The 24,275-nt window shown below is 37.7% G+C and overlaps 1 protein-coding gene across 4 annotated transcripts in view; it reads right to left on the reverse strand.

Moving 5' to 3' along the window:
- The window catches only part of GKAP1 (G kinase anchoring protein 1), an 81,566-nt gene that overhangs the window by 39,019 nt on the left and 18,272 nt on the right, over positions 1–24,275 (reverse strand). For 2 of the 4 annotated variants that reach the window (XM_030920101.1, XM_030920099.1), the window contains exons 5-8: positions 15,540–15,617; positions 11,371–11,494; positions 11,110–11,151; positions 7,012–7,034 (exon numbers count right to left, since the gene is read on the reverse strand). In XM_030920101.1, the coding sequence (XP_030775961.1) occupies positions 7,012–7,034; positions 11,110–11,151; positions 11,371–11,494; positions 15,540–15,617 (267 nt within the window). The remainder of the gene's footprint in view (positions 1–7,011; positions 7,035–11,109; positions 11,152–11,370; positions 11,495–15,539; positions 15,618–24,275) is intronic. The other 2 variants (XM_010384024.2, XM_010384023.2) reach the window with 1 other exon arrangement.

The following is a 24,275-nucleotide window of genomic DNA, read 5'->3' on the forward strand; positions in this document are numbered from 1 at the left end:
GGGGGAACAACACACACTGGGGCCTGTGGAAGAGCGGGGGATGGGGGAAGGGAGAGTATCAGGAAACACAGCCAATGGATGCTGGGCGTGATACTTAGGTGATGGGATGATCTGTGCAGCAAATTGCCATGGCACACATTTACCTATGTAACAAACCTGTAAATCTTGCACATGTACCCCTGAACTTAAAATAGAAGTTGGAAATTTAAAATAAAAAAAGAGAGAACACGGTGTTCTTCAATGAGCTATTACATTAAGTATAACATTATATACAAATTAAGTTTACTTTTTCTCACCCCTAAGATGAACCTGATGGACTCAAATTTTGAACTTGACTTGAAATAATTAAGTATTATTAAACTCTTGCTATGCAAATAATACTATGCTCTGCATGGGCTACTCTCAAGGAATTCACAGTGTACTAAGAGAGACAACTAGTACATGAAATAGTAACAGACACAATAATTAAGCACTCTTCTGTACATCAGGGATGGCAAGAATCTGTAAAGTATGCACCAACTTCTTCTTTCGTAAATGGCAATATAATTAACTGATAATTGTATTTTTTCTTGCTGAGCAACAACAGTATCAGAATTCTTAATGCAAAGCTCCATAAAAGCCCTAACAATATACTTCAACTAGCAGACAAAATGAAACCTACTATGTGCCTGTTATAAATATCATTAAAATGTACAGGGGAGACAGACCAAAAAAGTCTAGGGAAGGTTTTGGTGAGAAGGCAGGACATTTATTCATCAACAACATTCATTTACATTACCTACTATATGCCAGAAATGAGGACTACTGGGGACAAAGTTAACAAAAATAGGCAGTAAGGAAAAGGACTCCCTATTCAATAAAATGTGCAAGGATCACTGGCTAACCAAATGCAGAAGATTGAAACTGGACCCCTACCTATCACCATATACAAAGATTAACTCGAGATGGATTCAAGACTTAAATGTAAGACCTAAAACTACAAGAATCCTAGAATAAAACCTAAGAAATACCAATGCGGACACTGGCCTCGGGAAAGAGTTTATGAACAACTCCTCAAAAGCAACTGCAGGTCAGGCACGGTGGCTCATGCCTGTGGTCCCAGCACTTTGGGAGGTCAAGGTAGGTGGATCACTTGAGCCCCGGAGTTCGAGAACAGCCTGGACAACATGGCAAAACTCTGTCTCTACCAAAAATACAAAAAATTAGCTGGGAGTGGTGACATGTGCCTGTAGTCCCAGCTACTCAGGAGGGTGTGGTGGGAGGATTGCTTGAGCCTCGGAGGCAGAGGTTGCAGTATGCCGAGACCGTGCCATTGCACTCCAGCCTGGGTGACAGAGCAAGACCCTGTCTCAAAAAAAAAACAACAAAAAAAAAGCCAATTGTAACAAAAACAAAAATTGAAAAATGGGACCTAGCTAAACTAAAAAGCTTCTGCACAGCAAAGAAATTATCAACACAGTAAACAGACAACCCACACAATTCTTTTTTTTTTTTTTTTTTTTGAGAGAGAGTCTTGCTCTCGCTCTGTGGCTAGGTTGGATTTTTTTTTTTTTTTTTTGAGACAGAGTCTGGCTCTGTTGCCAGGTTGGAGTGCAGTGGCGTGATCTCAGCTCACTGCAACCTCCACTTCCCGGGTTCAGGCGATTCTCCTGCCTCAGCTCCCGAGTAGCTGGGACTACAGGTGCACATCACCACACCCAGATAATTTTTGTATTTTTAGTAGAGACGGGATTTCACCATGTTGGCCAGGATGGTCTCGATCTCTTGACCTCGTGATCTGCCCGCCTCAGCTTCCCAAAGTGCTGGGATTACAGGGGTGACCCACCACGCCAAGTCCCTTTTTTTTTTTTTTTTAAGTCATGGGGTCTCACTCTGTTGCCCATGCTAGAGTGCAGTGGTGCTATCATAGCTCATCCTGGAATTCCTGGGCTCAAACAATCTTCCTGCCTCAGCATCCAGAGTAGCTGGGACTACAGGTGTGCACCACTGAGCCTAATGTTTTTTACAAAACTTTTTAAGAGATGGGATCTCACTATGTTGCCTAGGCTGGTCTGGATCTCCTGGCCTCGAGCATTCCTCTCACCTCAGCCTCCGGAGTAGCTGGCATTACAGGCGAGAGCCACCATGCCTGGCTCTGGGCTCATCTTGTGTATTCCCTCTCATCACCCTAGATACAGCTATTTCTCCAAGGGGTCCTAGTTCCTTTTATTGGAGAATGGTTTTAGAACCAGTAATCAATTTAACATCATAAAAATAACCTCACATTCTACGACCCCTGATGTGATATGATAGGAAACATATCACACCATCTAGGAAATACTCTTGCCCCTTGACTCAACTCCTCAAGAAAACAACTTGATGGATGACATGATAAAAAAAGAAAAAAAAATTTCTTTTTTTAAAGAAAACAACTTGAGTTGGGCACAGTGGCTCACTCCTGAAATCCCAACACTATGGGAGGCTAAGGCTGGCAGACCACTTGAGGCCAGGAGTTTCAGACTAGCGTGGGCAATCCAGCGAAACCCCATCTCTACTAAAAATAAAAAATTAACTGGGTGTGGTGGTGGGCACCTGTAATCCTAGCTACTCGGGAAGCTGAGGCACAAGAATCGCTTGAACCCAGGAGGAAGAGGTTGCAGTGAGCCAAGATCGCGCCACTGCATTCCAGCCAGGACAACACAGAGAGACTCTGTCTCAAAAAAAAAAAAAAAAAAAAAAAACAAAACAAACAAAAAAAAAAAACAGAGAGAAAAGAAAAGAAAAAAAAAAGAAATGAATCTGTCAAACCTCAACAGCTAATTGTCTGTAAGAAATTCTGTAAACCTATAACCCCAAGATCCCCAAGTAATCATGTGATCTCGCTTGAAGTGAAGGAACAGATAGCAGCTGAGAGTAGGGAGTGAAATCCTAAAGCTGTCTAAATGCTTGGATCCAGTCAACTATGAGGTCAACTCTCCCCCTATTCTTCCATGATGTGGTTATATGAACCAAATAACTGTCTCTGTTTTTTTTATGCTGAATTAGTTGGCCTTCTGTTGCTTACAACCAAAGAGAACTAACAAATATAACACACACAAACAAGGAAAGGCTTAGTAACAAGAATGAGCTCAACACACTGAGAAGAACAGAAAATAGGTTGAATCTTCAGGTAAAACCATATTCTAGGTGAGATTCATTTAAAGCTACATTAAATTTATTTGCTTTTAAAATTTAACAGTCTAAAAAAAAACAAGAAACAAAATAAAAAATTTAGGCCAGGTGCAGTGGCTCACACCTATAATCCCAACACTTTAGGAGGCTGAGGCGGGTGGATCACGAGGTCAAGAGATGGAGACCATCCTGGCCAACATGGTAAAACCCCACCTCTATTAAAAACAAAAATTAGCTAGGCATGGTGGTGCACGCCTGTAGACCCAGCTACTTGGGAGGCTGAGGCACGAGAATCACTTGAACCCGGGAGACGGAGGTTGCAGTGAGCACTCCAGTTTAGTAACAGAGCAAGACTCCATCTCAAAAAGAAAAAAAAAAAAATTAATAGTCTAATTTTATTACTGCCACACTCCTGTGTGTTGGTAGCATTAACTACAGGGTTCACTATTTAGCGTATTTTTCTTTATTCTTTATTTTCAATTGCACTCAAATCATTTATCATAATTTTAGAAATCAATAGATCCAACATTACTCTTCATAATATAACTAGGGCCTAAAGTGAATAAATTATCTGTCCACACTCATAATCAGCTAAAGGTAGACATGTGGAGCATAGTGCTAAAGCACAGTGCTATAAGAAGGAAGTAGGTTGCAGAGACAGATAGGACTGGGTTTGTTCCCTGGTTCCTTTCTTCACACAGTCCTTTTTATTTTTAATATAATTTTTACATAAGTAGTACACGGACATGACAGAAAATTCAGAAGCTTATACTGTAAAAAGTAAGCTACTTCTCATATCCCTCTGTCCGATATCTACCCCACCGTCGCCTTTGACAACCACTGTTACAGTTTCTTGGATACTCTTCCAATGATAGTACATTCAAGCATATTGAAGACTTGATCGTTTAGACTTCAAGACATATGATGGTCACTACGATTTTTAAAACTAAAACTATACTAGAAGGACCAGAGTTTGGAAGGCCATATAAAAGTAGGACTAGAGAGAAATGAGTATCTATGAGATTCCCTTCCTAACAGTTCTGGCATTTAAAAAGCAACATATTAAAAAACAAAACAACTTCAGTCCAACAGAAAAAGACTAAGAATCAAATAAAACTCCTGAAAAGGCATGATTTGTTGAGATTTTATAAAGAGGTATGTACAAGCACCTACTCTAGACAGAAGAAAAAAGAAATAATGAAATTAACCTGAGAATAAGTTTAGTTAACAGTCAGAGGAATATATATGCAGTTCAAGTACACCTCATCAATCCTCAATAAAGTAAAATCTTTTCCCTCCTGAATTTTATCCAATAAATATCTGATTTAAGAGGAGGTAAGTAAGAAGCATACTATTCTCCACAGATGTTAAGAACTTTAGAGTAGCCATGAAAAAAAATTCCTTGGCCTAAGTAATGTATTAAAGATGGAATGAATTAAGTCAATCATTCAGCATACAATGTTAACAAAACCAGTACATTTGTAGGAGCAAATAACATTTTATTGAAGAGTTCAAATGAAATTTTCTTTAGGGTTTTTTGGATTCTCTGTGGAAAAAAAAGATCTTCTAAATTCTTAGATCAATGGTATAACCATTGTAACATTTAAATATTTAAGTCCCAGAAAGTAACACCTCTAATGGAAATGGAACATAATTTTGGCATACTTTTAACAAGTATCAAAAAGTACACCAGTCAGAATAGCTATTATTAAAAAGTCAAAAAATAACAGATACTGGTAGTGTTACAGAGAAAGAAATGCTTATACACCATTGGTGGGAGTGTAAATTAGTTCAACCATTGTGGAAAGCAGTGTGGCGATTCCTCGAAGAACTAAAAACAGAAATACCATTTGATCCAGCAATCCTATTACTGGGTATACACCCAGAGGAATATAAATGGTTCTATTATAAAGACACATGCACGTGTATGTTCAGTGAAGCACTGTTCACAATAGCAGACACAGAATCAACCTAAATGCCCATCAGTGGTAGACTGGATAAAGAAAATGTGGTACATATACACCATGGAATACTATGCTGCCATAAAAAAGAATGAGATTGTGTCCTCTGCAGGGACATGGATAGAGCTGGATACCATTATCCTTAACAAACTAATGCAGAAACAAAAACCAAATACTGCATGTTCTCACTTATAAGTGGGAACCAAATAATGAGAACACATGGACACATAGAGGGGAACAAGACACACTGGGGCTTACTAGAGGGTGAATGAAGGGTGGAAGGAGGGAGAGGATCAGGAAAAATAACTAATAGGTACTAGACTTAATATCTGGGTGACAAAATAATCTGTATTAACAAACCACTGTGACACAAGTTTACCTATATAACAAACCTACACATGTACCCCTGAACTTAAAAGTTAAAAAACAAAAACAAAAACAAAGGTAATGTGAATTACATATTATTATAACCAATTTCTTAATTTAGTTATAAGGGAAATAAATTATAATTAGACTGTATTTACAAATGTGGAACTTAATCATTAGAAATCTTCAAAATCAATGTTATGTATCAGATAATTTAACACGACAGAACACAGTTCTAAAATTATAAGGAAATACAAAATATATTATTCTACATACAGAAGCTTGTTTAAATACAACTCATCTTTAATAATTAAATAGGATCTTGTCAGTTTGCATTTTTTGTCTTCTTTCAAATCAGGAAAGAAGAAAAGGCAAGCATCAAACAGTTTATAGAGTTATCTTGCACTATTGTAGAATAATGCATTACACAACATATACCTGCTTTCTTATTTGTATAACACTATCCTCCAAATCAATCAATGTACAAAAATGAATTGGAATCAGTTCAAAAGTATGTTTGCCACTTTCAAACATGGAATTAATATTCAGTCTATATATGTAGTCATTTAAATTTTAATCTAAGAAACGATGACAATGGTTTGCAAATAACTTAAAAAAAATCAACCATCTGTTTTAACAACAAATCAATTCTGTGTTTGCATGCATAGTAGTTAGGAACCAAATTAATAATATAATTACAGAATTATTTAGATGTGTTTTTTTAAGAGAGAGATTTCATTTTCCTAGCCTGTCAAGCAAATGTCTGAAATAAACAAAAAAACGGTCAGAAGCCATATATATAAGTGAAATCAAGGACCATCTGACCATAAAAAAAATTAAACAATGGAACTACTAATAAGAACACATATGCAATAGAAGAATAAAACTCTGAAATTATTACCTTAAAAATAATTTCAACATTTTATTAGTATCTTCCTCAATGTTAGAGGATTTTTTAAATAGCACAATCTCCCAACTAAAAGATTTGGAGAGGCTGTACTACAGCATTTAAATAACAGAAACAAAAAATTCCAAATCCCCAACACCAGGAAGTGTAGGCTACACGACCAGTGAATGGTAAGAGAAGTATATAATCAGGTTACTCTTACCCATGAGTACATTTAAAGAATCACAGTTCATTTCCAATTTCCATAATTCCAAAATACTATGAGACATCTTCTCAGGATAAGTTTTTAATAAAGATTAAAATACAAAGTGGGAGATTAAACTACTTTTCTCTGAGATTTTAAGCTTGGCACACACAAAGTAACCTTTGGCTCATACACACATATACACAAATTAGGATGATAAAGCCAAACGATAGCATGCTTCATGCAAATAATCTTGTTTTTATTCTACACTAATGCATTTTACATCCTTATATAATGGCAGAAACATGATTGGGTTCACTCAAGACAAACCTATGGGTTGTCCTTCAAATGATTATGTCTCAAAAAAGACTTACTGCTAAATATTAAAGTATTATTCTTAAAATCATCAGAGTTTTCTACAAGATGGCTACAATAAGACTTACCTCAGTCTTTTTACTAATGTGATCTGTAAATGAAAAAGAAATAAAGATGAAACTTTATTGAAGGAACTTAACATATAAAAATGTTTTAACATGTAAAAAAAAAAAAAAACACCAAACGGACAGAATTTCAAAATTATCTCCTATGAGTTACAGAATTCATTTAAGGGTTTTCTAGGATTCTCATCTGATTTACTTTTCTAGGTTTAAGATGTTAAAATTCAGTATATAATTACTAATTTACTCAGCTTAAGGATCAAGTCTTATTATCCTAGTAAATGACACCCATATCAAGGGATATTATTGCATTTTAAGCATATGAGTTCCACAGGTTCCACATAATTTAGTTTTTTGATTCCACATAATTTGGGAGGTGGGGGGAGCAAGTTAAGGGGACACAAATATGTCCAAAATCAAATCACAGGTTACAACAACTACAAAAAATGTTCAGATTGCTGCTTTTGTGTAACGAAAAGGTAGAATAGTAATTTATGTCCTTTGAAACTATTAGCTATTTTATTTTAAAAACATACATCAAGGTGATTTAATAGTACTATAAAAAAACCTAAAACTTTATATATATTTATACAATTAACACAAAAAATAACCCATAACAAATATATCTAGATGAAAGAAATTACTGGCCTAGAAACAACACAGCATTTCTGGAAAGCAATTACCAAGAGCAGAATGAGGAAAGCGTAAGGGAATTTAAAGTACAAATAAGGCCAGGGGTGATGGCTCACACCTGTAATCCCAGCACTCTGGGAGGCCCAAGCAAGCAGACCACCTGAGGCCAGGAGTTTGAGACCAGGCTGGCCAACATGGTGAAACCCCATCTCTACTAAAAATACAAAAAAATTAGCTAGGCATGGTGGTACATGCTTGTAATCCCAACTACTTGGGAGACGGAGGCATGAGAATCGCTTAAACACAGGAGGCGGAAGCTGCACAGAGCCAGGATCGTGCTATTGCACTCCGGCCTGGGCGACAGAGCAAGACTCTGTCTCTAAATAAAGTACAAATAGTGAGCAAGTATTCTTATTTAAATTGGAGATGATCAGGATATCTAATACTTAACAGTGCTTCTCGTCTACAGCAGAAGTTTTCTATTCTCAAGGACTAAAAATAATACAACTTTCTTACGACTCAGAATCTAAAAGTTGGTCCAGTTCTCTAAAGAATTCCTTGATCAGAACAGTGTCCATAAACACAGTAAATGCCAAAATCACCAACTTCAGATCAAACTACCAAATCTTGGTAAGTTACAGTCACTCTTCTAGCATGTTCTATTTAGCATACAATGTGAAGCCAGAACCTAAGGAAGAACCTCAACTGTGTTAATCATGACTTGCAAAAGTTGTGTAGCTTCTCTTTAATAACATACTGGTAACTCCGGAGGCTGAGGCAGGAGAATGGCGTAAACCCGGGAGGCGGAGCTTGCAGTGAGCTGAGATCCCGCCACTGCACTCCAGCCCTGGGCGACAGAGCGAGACTGTCTCAAAAACAACAACAACAACAACAAAAACATACTGATGTTTTTCTTTTCTTTTCTTTTCTTTTTTTTTGAGACAGAGTCTCGCTCTGTCGCCCAGGCTGGAGTGCAGTGGCGCGATCTCGGCTCACTGCAAGCTCCACCTCCCGGGTTCACGCCATTGGCGGATCTCGGCTCACTGCAAGCTCCACCTCCGGGGTTCACGCCATTCTCCTGCCTCAGTCACCTGAGTAGCTGGGACTACAGGTGCCCACCACCACGCCCAGCTAATTTTTTGCATTTTTAGTAGATACGGGGTTTCACCGTGTTAGTCAGGATGGTCTCGATCTCCTGACCTCGTGATCCGCCCCACCTCGGCCTCCCAAAGTGGTGGGATTACAGGCGTGAGCCACCGTGCCTGGCCATACTGATGTTTTTCTAAAATTTACATACTACTTAAGAAATTAAATATGGAAAACAGGAGTTTTAGAAACCATTATTTCCATGTTTCTGCCTAGTTTTTAATAAAATGTCTTTTTTTTTTTTTTTTTTTTTTTTCCTGAGACAGAGTCTCCTTCTGTCGCCCAGGCTGGAGTGCAGTGGCGTGATCTCAGCTCACTGCAACCTCTGCCTCCTGGGTTCAAGCGATTCTCCTGCCTCAGCCTCCCAAGTAGCTGGGGCTACAGGCACGTGCCACCATGCCCTGCTAATTTTTTGTATTCTTAGTAGAGATGGGGTTTCACTGTGTTAGCCAGGATGGTCTTGAACTCCTAACCTCCTGATCCGCCCACCTTGGCCTCCCAAAGTGCTGGGATTACAGGTGTGAGCCACCGCGCCCGGCCATATTTGTTTTTTTAACTCCAAAGCAAAGCAACTTAATCACTGGCAGCCTACAGGGAAAAACTTTCTTGATCCTCAAAGGAAAACAATATAATCTTCTAAACATATTCTCTGATTTTCAAAGAAAGGCTTATTTCCGAAAGCAGTATTTTAAGTTTTTTCTTTTTGAAATTATTGCTAAGGTAATATTTATCCTCACAGAACAATGCCCAATGTACTAAGGCTGAATTCATATCAATCAAATAAAATGCTCTGTCAATGAACAAACAGCTATCCATATGGTGAACAACTATTCTGACTGGTATAGACAAAGCGCTGTTCAATAAAATTTTCTGTGATGATAGTAATGTCCTATAGCTGGACTAACATGGAAGCCACTAGTCATATGTGACTACTGAACACTTGAAATATGGCTAGTGCAATTAAGAAGCTACATTTTCATTTTAATTTTTACTTAAATTGCCACACATGAATAGCAGCTACCATACTGTACAGCATAGGCTAAGTATTTTTTAACATTTCCCACATTAAAAATAATGTACTTTGTGGTTTTTCTTCAAAAGTTTAGTGGATAGTAAAATTTCTTTTGTCGGCCGGGCGCGGTGGCTCAAGCCTGTAATCCCAGCACTTTGGGAGGCTGAGACGGGCGGATCACGAGGTCAGGAGATCGAGACCATCCTGGCTAACACGGTGAAACCCCGTCTCTACTAAAACATACAAAAAAAAAAACTAGCCAGGCGAGGTGGCGGGCGCCTGTAGTCCCAGCTACTCGGGAGGCTGAGGCAGGAGAATGGCGTAAACCCGGGAGGCAGAGCTTGCAGTGAGCTGAGATCCGGCCACTGTACTCCAGCCTGGGCGACAGAGCGAGACTCCGTCTCAAAAAAAAAAAAAAAAAAAACAAAAACAAAAAAAAAAAATTTCTTTTGTCTTCTCCATTTGATAAAAAATACAAATGATACTACAAACACTTTTCTGGTAATAAGTCTTGTTCTAAAATTTGTATTTTCATTTTTTAAGATGCAGTTCCAGGTAACTTGAAGACATTGACCAATAATGGTTGAAATATGAAAACACTATTCCTGGCTTAGTGTAAGCCAACTCAGTTCATGTATAAGGAAAATAATATGTTTCAAGATGACTCAAACTACAAATGTCAATTTTTATTTTCAGTAAGTTTTAGAAAAGAGACAAACTCAAAAATACAAAAAGATAAATTCTTACTAAAGCTTTATGGGGTTTTAATGACTGATTTTAAATTACTTTAAAACCCCAAATGGTTTTAGTTTATTTCCCAACAGTTTTGTTCCTTCCAAAACTCATGTTGAAATTTAATTGTCACCAGGTGTGGTGGTTCACGCCTGTAATCCCAGCACTTCAGGAGGCCAAGGCGGGCGGATCTCCTGAGCTGAGGAGTTTGAGACCACTCTGTGGAAGATGGTGAAACCCCGTCTCCACTAAAAAATACAAAAGACTAGCTGGGCGTGGTGGCACAGGCCTGTAGTCCCAGCTACTCGGGAGACTGAGGCATAAGAATTGCTTGAGTCACAGAGGCGGAGGTTGCAGTGCACCACTGCACTCCAGCTTGGGCTACAGAGTGAGAATCCATCTAAAAAAAAGAAGAAGAAATTTAATTGCCATTGTAACAATATTAAGAGGTGGGATCTTTAACAGGGAATTAGGCCATCAGAGCTCCACCCTCACAGGTGGGATTGGTTAATAAAAGGGCAAATTTGGCCCCCTTTTGCTCTCACTCTTGCCATGTGATGACTTGTCAAGAAGGCCCTCACCTGATGCTGGCATCTTGATACTGGACTTCCCAGCTTCCAGAACTGTGAAATAAACTTCCATTCATTATAAATGACCCATTCTCAGGTACTCTGTTACAGCAGTACAAAACAAACTAAGACACAGGTTTACATTTTTTACATTCTACATGATACATGAACAACTTTTACTTATTGTTTAAAAATTATAAAGATATTTACAACTGAAATATAAAATAGATGTAGAATAGTTCTTTTAGCATGATAGCACTGTATATATATTACCTTCCGAATGAAAATCTTTTAGTGATACTGTGAGAGGTTTGTCTTTTCCCTGATGATTCTTTCTTTTATCTTTTTTATTCATAACTTTGGACTGAGTTGAAGTATTTTCAGCATTTTCATACTCCTAAAAGGAATTACCAACAATAATTAAGTTCAGTTTACAAACTGTAAAATAAACTCACCAATAGGTAATATGTTTCTTAAAGTTTATTTTTTTAAAAAATAAAAGGCAAATAAAAAACCAAAATTTAGGCTAGCCAAATTGTATAAAGGGATACCTCTTTATTCATTTACTCAATCCCTTACATCTTAAACATTAAAATGAAAACAAAAAAAGTTACACCTTGGTCTATAACCCCCTCCTCGTTGCTACCTTCCTCCTTTCAAGACCAAATTTAAGACAATAATCAGCAATTTCCTGCCTCATCCCACTGAAATCTGGCTTCTGCTGGTCTCTGACACTAAAATTAAAGTCAACCTCCTCTTTATCACCAAATCCAAAACACTTTTTTTTTTCAAGCATCTCTTGGTTTTCTTAATACATTTCTGACTACTGCTAAGTTTCCTTTGCTGGCTTCTTTTCTCAACCTCCTCAAAAGTGTAGCAGGTGTTCACATTATCCCACTCTTAACCTATTTAACCTTTATACCCACTGCTCTTCAATGTCAAAGTTTAAAGTTCTACCAATAAACTATTTCTCTACAGACAGACAACTGAACTGGAATGTTCAATAAGCATCTCCACATGAAATATATTCTATCTTTCCATCTCACCACCCTGCCTTCCCCACTGGATCCTTTATGAAGTACCTTGTTATGCCACCACCATCTGCACATCTGTCTAAGTTGGAAACCTCAGAGTATCCTTGCCTACTCTCCTACACACCTTACAGCCAATTAATTACTAGCTCTTGTTTAACTTATCTCCTGAAGATCTCTTAAATTCATTCTCTGTTCTTTGTACACTCAGTCATTTCCCCAACTCCCTTTTGCTTGGATACTGCAACAGTCTCTAATTTTAGCTCCTCAATCCATCTTCTACACTGCTACACATGAGTTTCTAAAATGAAAACCCAAAATCAATCTAAAAGTTAAAATGATTAGGGCCGGGCATGGTGGCTCACGCCTGTAACCCCAGCACTTTGGGAGGCCGAGGTGGGCGGGTCACAAGTTCAGGAGATCGAGACCTTCCTGGCTAACATAGTGAAACGCCGTCTCTACCAAAAATACAAAAAATTAGCCAGGCGTCATGGCAGGCGCCTATAGTCCCAGCTACTCGGGAAGCTGAGGCAGGAGAATGGCGTGAACCTGGGAGGCGGAGCTTGCAGTGAGCCAAGATCACACCACTGCACTCCAGCCTGGGCAATAGTGTGAGACTCCGTCTCAAAAAACAAAAAAAAACAACAAAAAAAACCCGATTAAACAGCTTTCTGTCAATGGATGTATAAACCCAATCTCCTTGCCTAGTACATGAAGTAATTTATGTCCTATCCTTCTTGCTGTATCTCCAGAAGTTCTAGGTCCTTACATGACAGGTTTTCAAATATGCTATATTCTTTCACATGTATACATCTTATATACTTGCCACTCCTTCCTTCAGAATGCCTACTTTCCTCTTGTCTACCTCATGAACTTCTAATACATCTAATAAGACTCTTTTTAAAGAATCCTTTCCTAAAACCCATCCCCATTAAAGGCACTGAAAAGCCTTCCAGTTTTCTGAATTTCCACTGCACTGAGAACATACATCTTTCAATACTATACACTATGTCTCCCTCCACTACACTCAAGGGGCACATTTTGGCTATTCAATAATTATTTGGTGAATAACTGACAGAAAGAACAGAAAATGCCATCTCAGTCAGACATGGTGGCTCACTCCTGTAATCCGAGCACTTTGGGAGGCAGAGGTGGGTAGATCACCTGAGGTCAGGAGTTCAAGCAGCCTGACCAACATGGAGAAACCCTGTCTCTACTAAAAATACAAAGTTAGCCAGGGTGATGGCGCATGCCTATAATCCCAGCTACTCGGGAGGCTGAGGCAGAAGAATCGCTTGAACACGGGAGGCGGAGGTTGTGGTGAGCCGAGATTGCACCATTGCACTCCAGCCTGGGCAACAAGAGTGAAACTCTGTCTCAAAAAAAAAAAAAAGAAAGAAAAGAAAATGCCATCCCAAACTTTAGTTATCTGTTATAAAAATCCTTAGGCTAAAACAATTGTATTAAGAGTTTTTTATTGAATATTGACTTTTATCTCAATGACTACACATCAATACAATCCCATCAAACTACCCATTGCATACAAAAGAAGTTCCTCCCTTCTCTTAGTCATTATTATCTGCTAAAATCAATGATTTTGAGTATTACACCTATGACTGTGCAAAGAACACTGGCTGGCAGTATGACATTTTATCAACACTATTTATTTCTCCTCTAAGGAAACAGGTAATCCTTCTAGCTTTAGAATCTAGACATATAGCCATAAATCTAACAGCAAGAAGTCACCTTTGTATAATATTCTATTTGATAAATTTTATCTCCTAATTGAGCAAAACAGGATTACTTCTCCAGTGTAACCTGACAGTCCATTTAAATGATTAAATCATAGTAAAACTAGCTGTATCAATTTTTGTAATTTTCCTGCTTTGACTCTAAATGGCTATGTAACAATAATGGTTATAGTTCATTCTTTGTCATTTGGGGTAACGGAAAGAGGGATATGGAAATGAAACACATATAATATACACAGCCCACTTTATTAGCAACTTTTTTCCTTTTCCCTGGAACTATAGTTCAATAACTAGCAAAAGCAATGCTGTGAATTTTTTTGTTAAGATGGGATCTCCCTTTGTTGCCCAGGCAGGAGGAGTACAGTGGGATGATCATAGCTCACTGCATCCTCTAACTCCTGGGCTCAAGGGATTCTTCCACCTCAGCCTCCCAAGTGGCTGGGAATACAGGCTCACAGCACTATGCCCAGCTAATTAAAAAAACACATATATTTAGAGACAGGGTCTTGCTGTGTTAACCCAAGCTAGTCTCAAACTCCTCGCCTCAAGCAATCCTCCTGTCTCAGCCTCCTGAGTAGCTGCTGTGAATTTTAATTATTTGCTTCTTTTCATTTTGGATGAAGACACTAATGTACAAGGACATGGCCAAAATGTCTTAAGGATGACCAGAGGCCATTTAAGGTCAACCACTGAGTAATCACAGCTTGAACAAATTTTATAAACCAAAAAATAATCCCAATAAATGTTAACGAATAAAATGTTAAGTGATGTTAATATAATGAATACTCACATAACTTAAATACAGAAACTGGAAAACAACATTTCTTTTTACTCAAATCCTCCTACAATAACAAGCTATAGAATGCATTTCAGCACACAACCTAATATCAAAGCTCAGTGACAAAGGCTGAGTTTTCAAGGCCAAAATTTCAGAAATGGCCTCCTACTTTATTTGAATGTAGTGCATCTCTGGCAGAGGTCTCCTAGAAAATGCCCATGTACTATAGTAGCCCATATTAAAATTTTAAATCCACTTATTTTCTAGGTTCATTTAAAATTAAAATAATCAGCTGGGCACGGTGGCTCATGCCTGTACTCCCAGCACTTTGGGAGGCCAAGGCACGTGAATCAGCAGAGCTCAGGAGTTCGAGACCAGCCTGGCCAATATGGTGAAATCCCATCTCTACTAAAAAACAAAATTTAGCTGGGTGTGGTGGCTCACGCCTGTAGTCCCAGCTACTCAGGAGGCTGAGGCAGGAGAATTGCTTGAACCTGGGAGGCGGAGGTTGCAGTGAGGTGAGATCATGCCACTGCACTCCAGCCTGGGCAACAGAGTGAGACTCGGTCCCAAGAATAAATAATAATAAAAATAAATTAAAATCATCTGTTGTGAATTTTATTCTCTCTCTTCATCTTGGGTGGGGAAATTCCTTAACTAAATGTTCCAAGTCGCCAGACAAAGCTTTAGTCCAACTGTTTCTGTTCTATCTCAAAACTTGAGAAGGAATCCTATTATAAACACTTCTTGGTAATATTTTATTACGGTAATGAATTTTTGGACAAACTTTATAGAAGAAATTTTATGTAAAATTCAAATAGGCTGATTTTAACCTCACCACTTAAACTTCTAAAATATCTAAATCATTAAGTATGTAAATACCTTTTTGTGTTCTTCATATTCTAATTTACTTAGTAACAATGCCTTCTCAAGATCTGCTTCAAACATTTCAGATGTCAGCTAAAAAAAAAAAAGTTTCACAATAAACAGACAACATCATTACATCACACGAGCAAAATAACCACAGACATTACTATATAGAGAGGAAAAGAAAGCAAATACGTTAAAAAACAATATGGATTCTCCAAAGTTATCTAACCATGCCAAACTAGGAAGCCTATATTCTATAGAAGACATCAAAACACACACTTCCAATTTTGAGATTTTCATTTCTCCTCTTCATTGTTAATTATCTGTTGTATATGATATAATCTTACTTTTCACCTTAATAAAAAAAAAAATCTTACCAAATAATTGGCACTATAATAGATGTCAAAGGCAATATTCAGTTTAGGACACCAAAAATTATGAGTGATTATTACTCAAAAATATAAGAATACTAAAAAAAAAACTCAATAAACATTATTAAACACAGTATACCACTTCCTGGATATAGAAAAAACCACAGGTACATAATTAGGTTGCCATATGTCCTGGTATATGCCAGGCGTTACAGAATAATTGTTCATAGTGCATCTTTTCACTCTCAAATGATAAACTATATGGTTGCTTTAAGTCATCTAATAATGATTCTTTGTGATATACATTTGTTCCTCATTTTCACTAATCAATCTCACCTAACTTTTTTCTTTTTTTTTGAGACAGTCTCGCTCAGTCGCCCAGGCTGGAGTGCAGTGGCACGATCTCGGCTCACTGCAAGCTCCGCCTCCCGGGTTCACGCCATTCTCCTGCCTCAGCCTCCCGAGTAGCTGGGACTACAGGCACCCGCCACCACGCCCGGCTAATTTTTTGCATTTTTAGTAGCGACGGGGTTTCACCGTGTTAGCCAGGATGGTCTCGATCTCCTGACCTCGTGATCCACCCGCCTCGGCCTCCCAAAGTGCTGGATTACAGGCGTGAGCCACCGTGCCCAGCTCACCTAACTTTTTAAAATCTAGCTTTTACCACCCTCCAATCCAATTAATCTCTACAGGACTTACTTTTCCTAATTGCCAAACAGAATGCTGCAGTAGTTGGATGGAACTTTGGGTTGTCCACTGCTGGGCATAAAGTGAGTGTGTCTGCAGCTGTATGTAAGACAGTTGCAACATGACATGTGTAAACATCCTGGATTTGTATACATGTATGTGTCCATGTGTACAGGGTAACAAAAGCATAAATTTAGTGGGCATCTCTTTTTTTTTTTTTAATCAGTCCAGAATCCCTTCCTCGATTCCTTTAAATAACTGCAATTCATTCTAAAGTCCCATGGTCTCAGCAGGACAGCCAGTCACATAATTCTGTACACTAAGCACTGCCACACCACACAAACACCCAAGCTATCATTACCAATGACAAAAGGTGGGGGCAAGTGATCCAATTCCTTTTTTTTCTCCCAGGAATTTTGAGAACAAAGAAAAAGCAGGTGGAGTTTAATTATCTGATGATAACCGTTGAAAAATGACATCTACTAGTTCATGCCTCTGAGCACTCCCAAATTCCTTGGTTTCCAGCTTTCCCAAGACCTAATTATTTAGTTTTTAATTCAAATCTGAGAATCACTCAGTATCCTTCAAAAAAGTTTTTTTTACCTAAGTTAATCATAATTATTTCTGTTGCTTAATAATTTTTAAAAATCTAAACTAAACTAGAAACCAACTCCAAAAAGAAGTGATCTGTTTCAAAGAGACACCTTAAAAACTAGAAAAATCTTAATACTGGACACTATGAACTAAACATTTCTAAACAAAGTCATCCCTTTGAAAGCATCTCATCTAATCCTATGTTGATACAATAAAAAGAGAGGAAAAAAGATTAAGCTCACACAGAAAAACAATCTAACTCAGAAAAATACAATTAGAATTAAAATGGTAAGTAAGGATATATAGGACTAGAAAATCAGATTAAGCCCACTGTGAATTATACATACTTTATGGAATAACTGAAAAGAAGTGAAAAATTAATCTAAACTAGAAATTAGCAAGAAAAAGTAATAAATTAATCTTTTAGGCTTATTATATACACTTAGGTACATGGGTATTCAACAGTTATAAGGTAAAAGGAAATTTACATCAATTTCTCCACCTAACCTCATGGCAAACTGATATAAAATGTTTCACTACACTTAAAGGACAGTAATCATCCTAACAGAAAAAGTAACAAAACTAGGCCAGCACAGTGGCTCATGCCTGTAATCCCAGTACTTTAGGAGGTCAAGATGGGGGGATCACCTGAGGTCAGGAGTTTGAGACCAGCCTGGCCAACAGGGTGAAACCCTGTCTCTACTGAAAAAAAAAAAAAAATCAGCCTGGCATGGTGGTGCATGCCTGTAGTTCCAGCTACTCAGGAGGCTGAGGCAGGAGAATCGCTTGAACCCAGAGGTGGAGGTTGCAGTGAGCTGAGATCACACCACTGCACTCCAGACTGGGTGGCAGAGTGGGACTCTATCTCAAAAAAGAAAGAGTAACAAAACTACTTGTTTATTCTGAACAAAGTTGGTTCAACTTGCCACTAAACTTTTAATCCCTATTGATGGCATTTAATTATAGAAAGGGCATTTGAGATTATTTGTTATACGTCACATAGTCTGACGATATTCCAGAAACAAGGTACTGAGCAGAACAGGTTAGGAAGTGGAAGTCTTGTTAGACGTCATTTTTGTTTTTCATATTAACTCACAGAATTTAAATATTAAGGCAGCTCATTCTAATAGCTTGATAAAAACTGAACGACACCGAAATTTTAAAGTAAAAAAATATGGCCCTCCCAGTAACAGATTCTAATAGTAGTTTGGACTTTAAATTTACCTTTTAATTGTTAACATAAACTAGTATACAAGAAAATGCAGGTAGACAAAAATGATTTAAATTTAAATTTTTGAAACTAGAACAAATCTTCCAAAAATGTCACTGTATGATCAATGAGCCACTAAGGATTCATTTAGCGTCTTCTAGGGGCTGTGCCCTCCTGCCTATGGGGCTTAAAGAACCAGCTTAAATTTGGTCTTTGCCCTTGAAGAATTTCTACCCAGCTGAGGATGTAAGATTAACGTGTATGAGCTACAGGAAATAGAATTAGACATTAAAAGAGCCACAGAAGTTGAGAAAAAGAAGATCAACAACAAACGTAATTTTACGTTGGTATTTAAATGTAGATACAATTTGGATAGGCAGAAACAGAACTGCACGAAGAGCCACATTATGTTAATGTTACAATATCAAGAAAAGATATACTATGGGATACTAAGGAAAGTCATTCTGACAAAAAGTGAATTTTAAACATTACAAGAAAAAGATTTGGAAAAAACACAGGCTTTGGGAGATCACAGAAATGGATAATTTAAATTCCTATTCCATCCATGCTAGTTGTGACTTTGAACAAGTTATATTAACTTCTGTGAATCTCAGAATATTTAAAAAGAACATTGGGATATCAACTGTACAAGGTAGTTTTGAGGATTTAAACTTGTAATACGTATGAAGTACCCAGCACAGTTCCTGGCATAAGAGCAGTACCAAATGAATTAGAATTACCCTCCCATGTTGTAGAATAGTAGAAAATAAGATTGCTTAGTTAGGGCAGCATTAGGTCCCAGACACTTCCTAAAATTTAAGGATACAGGGCAGACAAAAGAGGAAGGCTAACATTAAATAAAAGTAATTTTTAAGACATAAACTGGAATATTAGAAGAGCAAGAACCTAGAATCAATGTGTCTAACTAAGCCATTATAATCTCAGACAGCATATGGGCACCTGGACCAAAATGTAGCAGTGCAGAAAATAAAGAAGAGACTGATCAAGTTTTGGAACACCGACAATATAAAGTGTGAAAGAATCAAAGATAAGGTTTTTGACCTTAGATAATAGGGAGAAAGGTAGCACAAGACCAACACATATCAGAAAAGAGAAAGAAAACATGATTTGAAATTCTCTAAACATATCTTTATTCTCTGTCAAAGACCGCTATAAATATAGCTGACAATCTACTTAATCAGTAAATGTACAGGTAAAAGAGAGAGGGAGACAGAGAGACTGGGCCTATAAGACAGGCTCCAGGCAATAAAATGCAAATAAAACCATACTTTTAAAAAAGTACCTTGTTTAAATTTGCAAATGGTAAGTTCCTTATTATTTTCTTTTTATTTATGGGAGGAGGAGGAAAGGAAGAAAAAGAGGAAACAGTAGGCCTAAAATGCCTACAGAATTCAAGAAGATACTTACATGTGCCCAAGATGGAGTACTTCAGATCCCCTTCCTCTTGACTTCCTCATTGCCTCCTACTCCCCATCTAGTAGTAAAACATTTTTTTTTTCTATTTAAGCAAACCTATAGCTCAATCAGTTAAAGAGTATGAAGAACCAATGAAAAACCTAAAGGACAGTAAATATTTTGGTGCCAACATTTTTTTAAAATTAATTTGTAAGTCTAAGTACCATTACAATTTTACCCATTTAAATCCAAACAAAATAAATTCCAAATGAACAGTCTTCAATTCTCATAGGCAACATGGAAATACAGTTATTATAAAACAAAAAAGATCCCCATTCTGAAGACATCTAACACTTATAGCCAACTGATTACACTTAATAGCAGTAGTGCATAGTGGTCCTCTAACCCATTCGATTTTCAAAGTGTAGACTACGTATCTTTCCATTATTTTCCCAGAAATCTTACAGTAGTCTTATTGAACATAATTATTCCAAAGGTTGTCAAGAGTTCCACAAAAATGACATATATCATTCACATTCATTACCACATTCAGTTCATCTCAGCTAATGTATTTTTATGTCTTCTGAGTGCTGTTTGCATTTACTAAGTCTGCATTTTTGTTGTATGCTTTATCATACCTCCAAGCAATAAAAATGGTTCATGAGTCAAGAAAGAATTAAAAGTAGTAATGAAAACAGAACCGTAAATAATGCAACTATAAAAACACAATAAATTTTGAAATTAACAGGACTCCAATACAGTGAACATAGAATATAAATGTGTATGTGTAAGGACAAGAGTGATGTCACAAAAGGAGCAGAAATTTACATTTAAATTTGTAACTTTAAATTTATAAAGTTAAATAAAATTTAAAATTTTTAAATTTAAAGTCACAAATTTAAAGTTATAAATAGAAAATTAAGATAATGAACAAATTTTTCATTTGAGTCATCAATCTTTTGCTCCCAGCTACCTGTCAAGAAATCTGGTCAGAAGACTGGGTGTGGTGGCTCACGCCTATAATCCCAGCACCTTGGGAAGCTGAGGTAGGTGGACTGCTTGAGACCAGGAGTTCAAGACCAGCCTGGGCAACATGGCAAAACCCCATCTCTACTAAAAATACAAAAAATTAGCCAGCCATGGTGCAGTGTGCCTGTAGTCCCAGCTACTTGGGAGGCTGAGGCGGGAGAATCATCTGAGCCCGGGAGTCAAGGCTGCAGTTAGCCATGATCGCACCACTGCATTCTAGCCTGGGCGATGGGAGTGAGACCCTGTCTCAAAAAATACACGAAAATTTTAAAAAAAAAGAGAGAAAGAAACCTGGGGAGACCAGTGGCCTGAAGATATCACAGTTTTTGTTTCACTTTCAAACAAAGCCTAGGGACCTGTAGGAGTCTTTCCAGAACAACTACTAAGTAATGCTTTCCAGCATAAAAGTGATTAATTTTGTTGCTAAAGAGCCAAAAATACAATGGATTAATTTGAATTTATACTCCTTATAAGGAAACCAGGTAGTCAAACTACTGCCAAGGGATTTATTACACCAGTCACACACTTAATGATAAATATGACAAGAACAAACAAACCAGAACAAGCTATTGGAAAAAAACCTTTATCAAATGAACTGAAGGATGTCACATACGAGAGAACTTGCTATTGTGGACATACTAATAGACATTTCACATCAGAGTGAGAAAAATACCAGTGACGTGTAGAGTTTGAATCAATACAGTAACAGAAGAAATACACAATAAAATTTGGTCTGTTAATCACTGAAACCCTTAAGAGATTTTTCTACTTATTTTTTGTTATGACTTTTAAAAAAAGGTACACTGGAATCAATAATATCAGTGCATCATGAATAAAACAGATTATACCTAAAAAAATTTACACAGAGATTTATTCATAGGCAATAGCTATCGGTGAACAATATGTTTCTTGATCTTGATTTAATCATTTAAAAAACAGTGGCTGGGCAAGGTGGCTCATGCCTGTAATCCCAGCACTTTGGGAGGCTGAGGCTGGGGGATCACCTGAGGTCAGGAGTTCAAGACCAGCCTGGCCAAGACAGTAAAATCCTGCCTCTACTAAAAAAAAAAAAAAGTACAAAAAATTAGCCAGGCATGGTGGCACATGCCTGTAATCCCAGCTACCTGGGAAGCTGAGGCAGGAGAATCGCTTGAACCCGGGAGGTGGAGGTTGCAGTGAGCCAAGATTGTGCCACTGCACTCCAGCCTGGGCGACAAGAGCGAAACTCTGTCTCAAAAAAAAAATTTTTTTAAGTGAAAATTATGCATACAACCAAGTCAAAACCATGCCTTACATGTTTTTTTGAAAAACAGCTTTACTGGGATATAATTTACATGTCATTTTATCCATCATATATCATATGACACCCATTCCAATTACTTCATTGTGGACTACTTTTCCACAATGAAGTGTGCTGGGATAAATACAAGTTAGCTACTACTTAGAGTTAATTATTTATTGAACTAGCTTACTCACCACTAGTGTTTTATTGTTTGTGCTCTTCATGTAGATTTCCTTTTTAATTGGCAGGAGCACATCTCAGAAAAATTTGCACAAAGGATAACGGTGGTATACTCTCTCAGTTATTGCTATGTCTGAGAGTGTCTTTTTTCTTTTTTTTTTTTGAGATAGGGTCTCGCTCTGTCACCCAGGCTGAAGTGCACTGGCATGATCACGGCTCACTGCAGCCTGAGTAGCTGGGACTACAGGCATGTGCTACCACATCCAGTGAATTTTTGCATTTTTTTGTGGACATGGGGATTTGCCATATTGCCTAGACTGGTCTCGAACTCCTGGGCTCAAGTGATCTGCCTACCTTGGTCTCCTAAAGTGTTGGGATTACAGGCATAACCTGCTGCACTGGGCCTGAGTACGTTTCTTTCACATTCACACAAATGACTTCTAAGCTAGATGTGGAATTCTTGGTCCTAACATTTTGGTTCTGGTATTTAAAGTAGCCAGCCTGATTCTTCATCCTGTGTAGGCAAAGTTTTCTCCTGTGCATATATTTATACTACCATTTCCTTATTCCTCATTCTTAAAATTAGAATCTAATTCTTAAAAGACTTAAATTTGGTGTTCTTTTCAAGCTTAGATTCAAGTCTTAAGCTTAAGGAAATTTTTATCAAAATAATCTTTTTTCTTTTTTGTAGAGCTGGGGTCTCACTATGTTGCCCAGGCCAGTCTCAAACTCCTGGCCTCAAGCAATATTCCTGCCTCAACCTCCCAAAGTGCTGGGATTATAGGAATGAGCCACTGCACTCGGCCTATCAACATAATCTTTAGTATCTGCCTCTGTTCTATTTGTTTCAGGGACATTAGTTATGCTTCTATTGGATTTAAATTCAGTGTTCCAATCTATCATGTCAATTTTATCAGCAAAACTTATCTCAAATTTTCCTTCACACAATTGGCTCAGCTGTGTAGATACTCTGGTCCTTCTAATTAAGTTTTTAATCTGCTATGAGTTTATTTCCTAAATTTTAAAATTCACCCATATCACTTTTGTTTTGTTTTGTTTGAGATGGAGTTCCACTCTTGTTGCCCAGGCTGGAGTGCAATGGCATGATCTTGGCTCACCACAACCTCCGCCGCCTGGGTTCAAGATATTCTCCTGCCTCAGTCTCCCCAAGTAGCTGGGATTACAGGCATGCACCACCACGCCAGCTTAATTTTGTATTTTTAGTAGAGACAGGGCTTCTCCTTGTTGGTCAGGCTGGTCTCGAACTCCCGACCTCAGGTGATCTACCCACCTAGGCCTCCCTCCCAAAGTGCTGGGATTACAGGTGTGAGCCACTGTGCCCAGTCCCGTCTCACTTTTAATTCACCCATTTCCCTTTTAATTTCTCTCAGTCACTTTTTCATTTTAGTTCATTATTTTATCTTACCTTGTTATATAACGTTACTATCCCCTTAACTTTTATAAAATGTTCTAGCCTCTTGATTTTTATTAAAGCAAAACACAGGTGCTATCTAAAATTAACTTCCGTTTCCTGCAGCACATCTTTTTCAAGGTGTGCTTTCACTCCAGACACTAAGTACAATATTCTTTTCCTTCATGTGGCAGAAACTTTTCTTCCATTGACATGAGATGAACTGAGATCTAGTGTTTGCTCATAAACAGGTGAACTGGGTGCTTTCCTACTGTTCATCTGCTTGGGTGTTTAATTCTAGCTCTCAGATTGTATGCTGAGACTTAGTTGATGTAAATTTGCATTATCAATAAGTAGGATTAGGAAACTTTGTTCTTAGCATAATTTCTCTTTTGTGTTTGACATAAGCAGCCAAATAACAGCTAAGTTTTCCATGTCCAGCTTTCTGTCTGGCTCAGCCCTCCATCCCCGAAATTTCTCATACTGTGTCAGGAAGAACACCCACCATACTGTGTGCTTTCTGCCTAGTATATAGTCATTGCCTGATCCCTCGAAATGTAGCTACTTT

This window comes from Rhinopithecus roxellana, chromosome 16, assembly GCF_007565055.1.
Source record: "Rhinopithecus roxellana isolate Shanxi Qingling chromosome 16, ASM756505v1, whole genome shotgun sequence".
NCBI classification, from domain to species: domain Eukaryota; kingdom Metazoa; phylum Chordata; class Mammalia; order Primates; family Cercopithecidae; genus Rhinopithecus; species Rhinopithecus roxellana.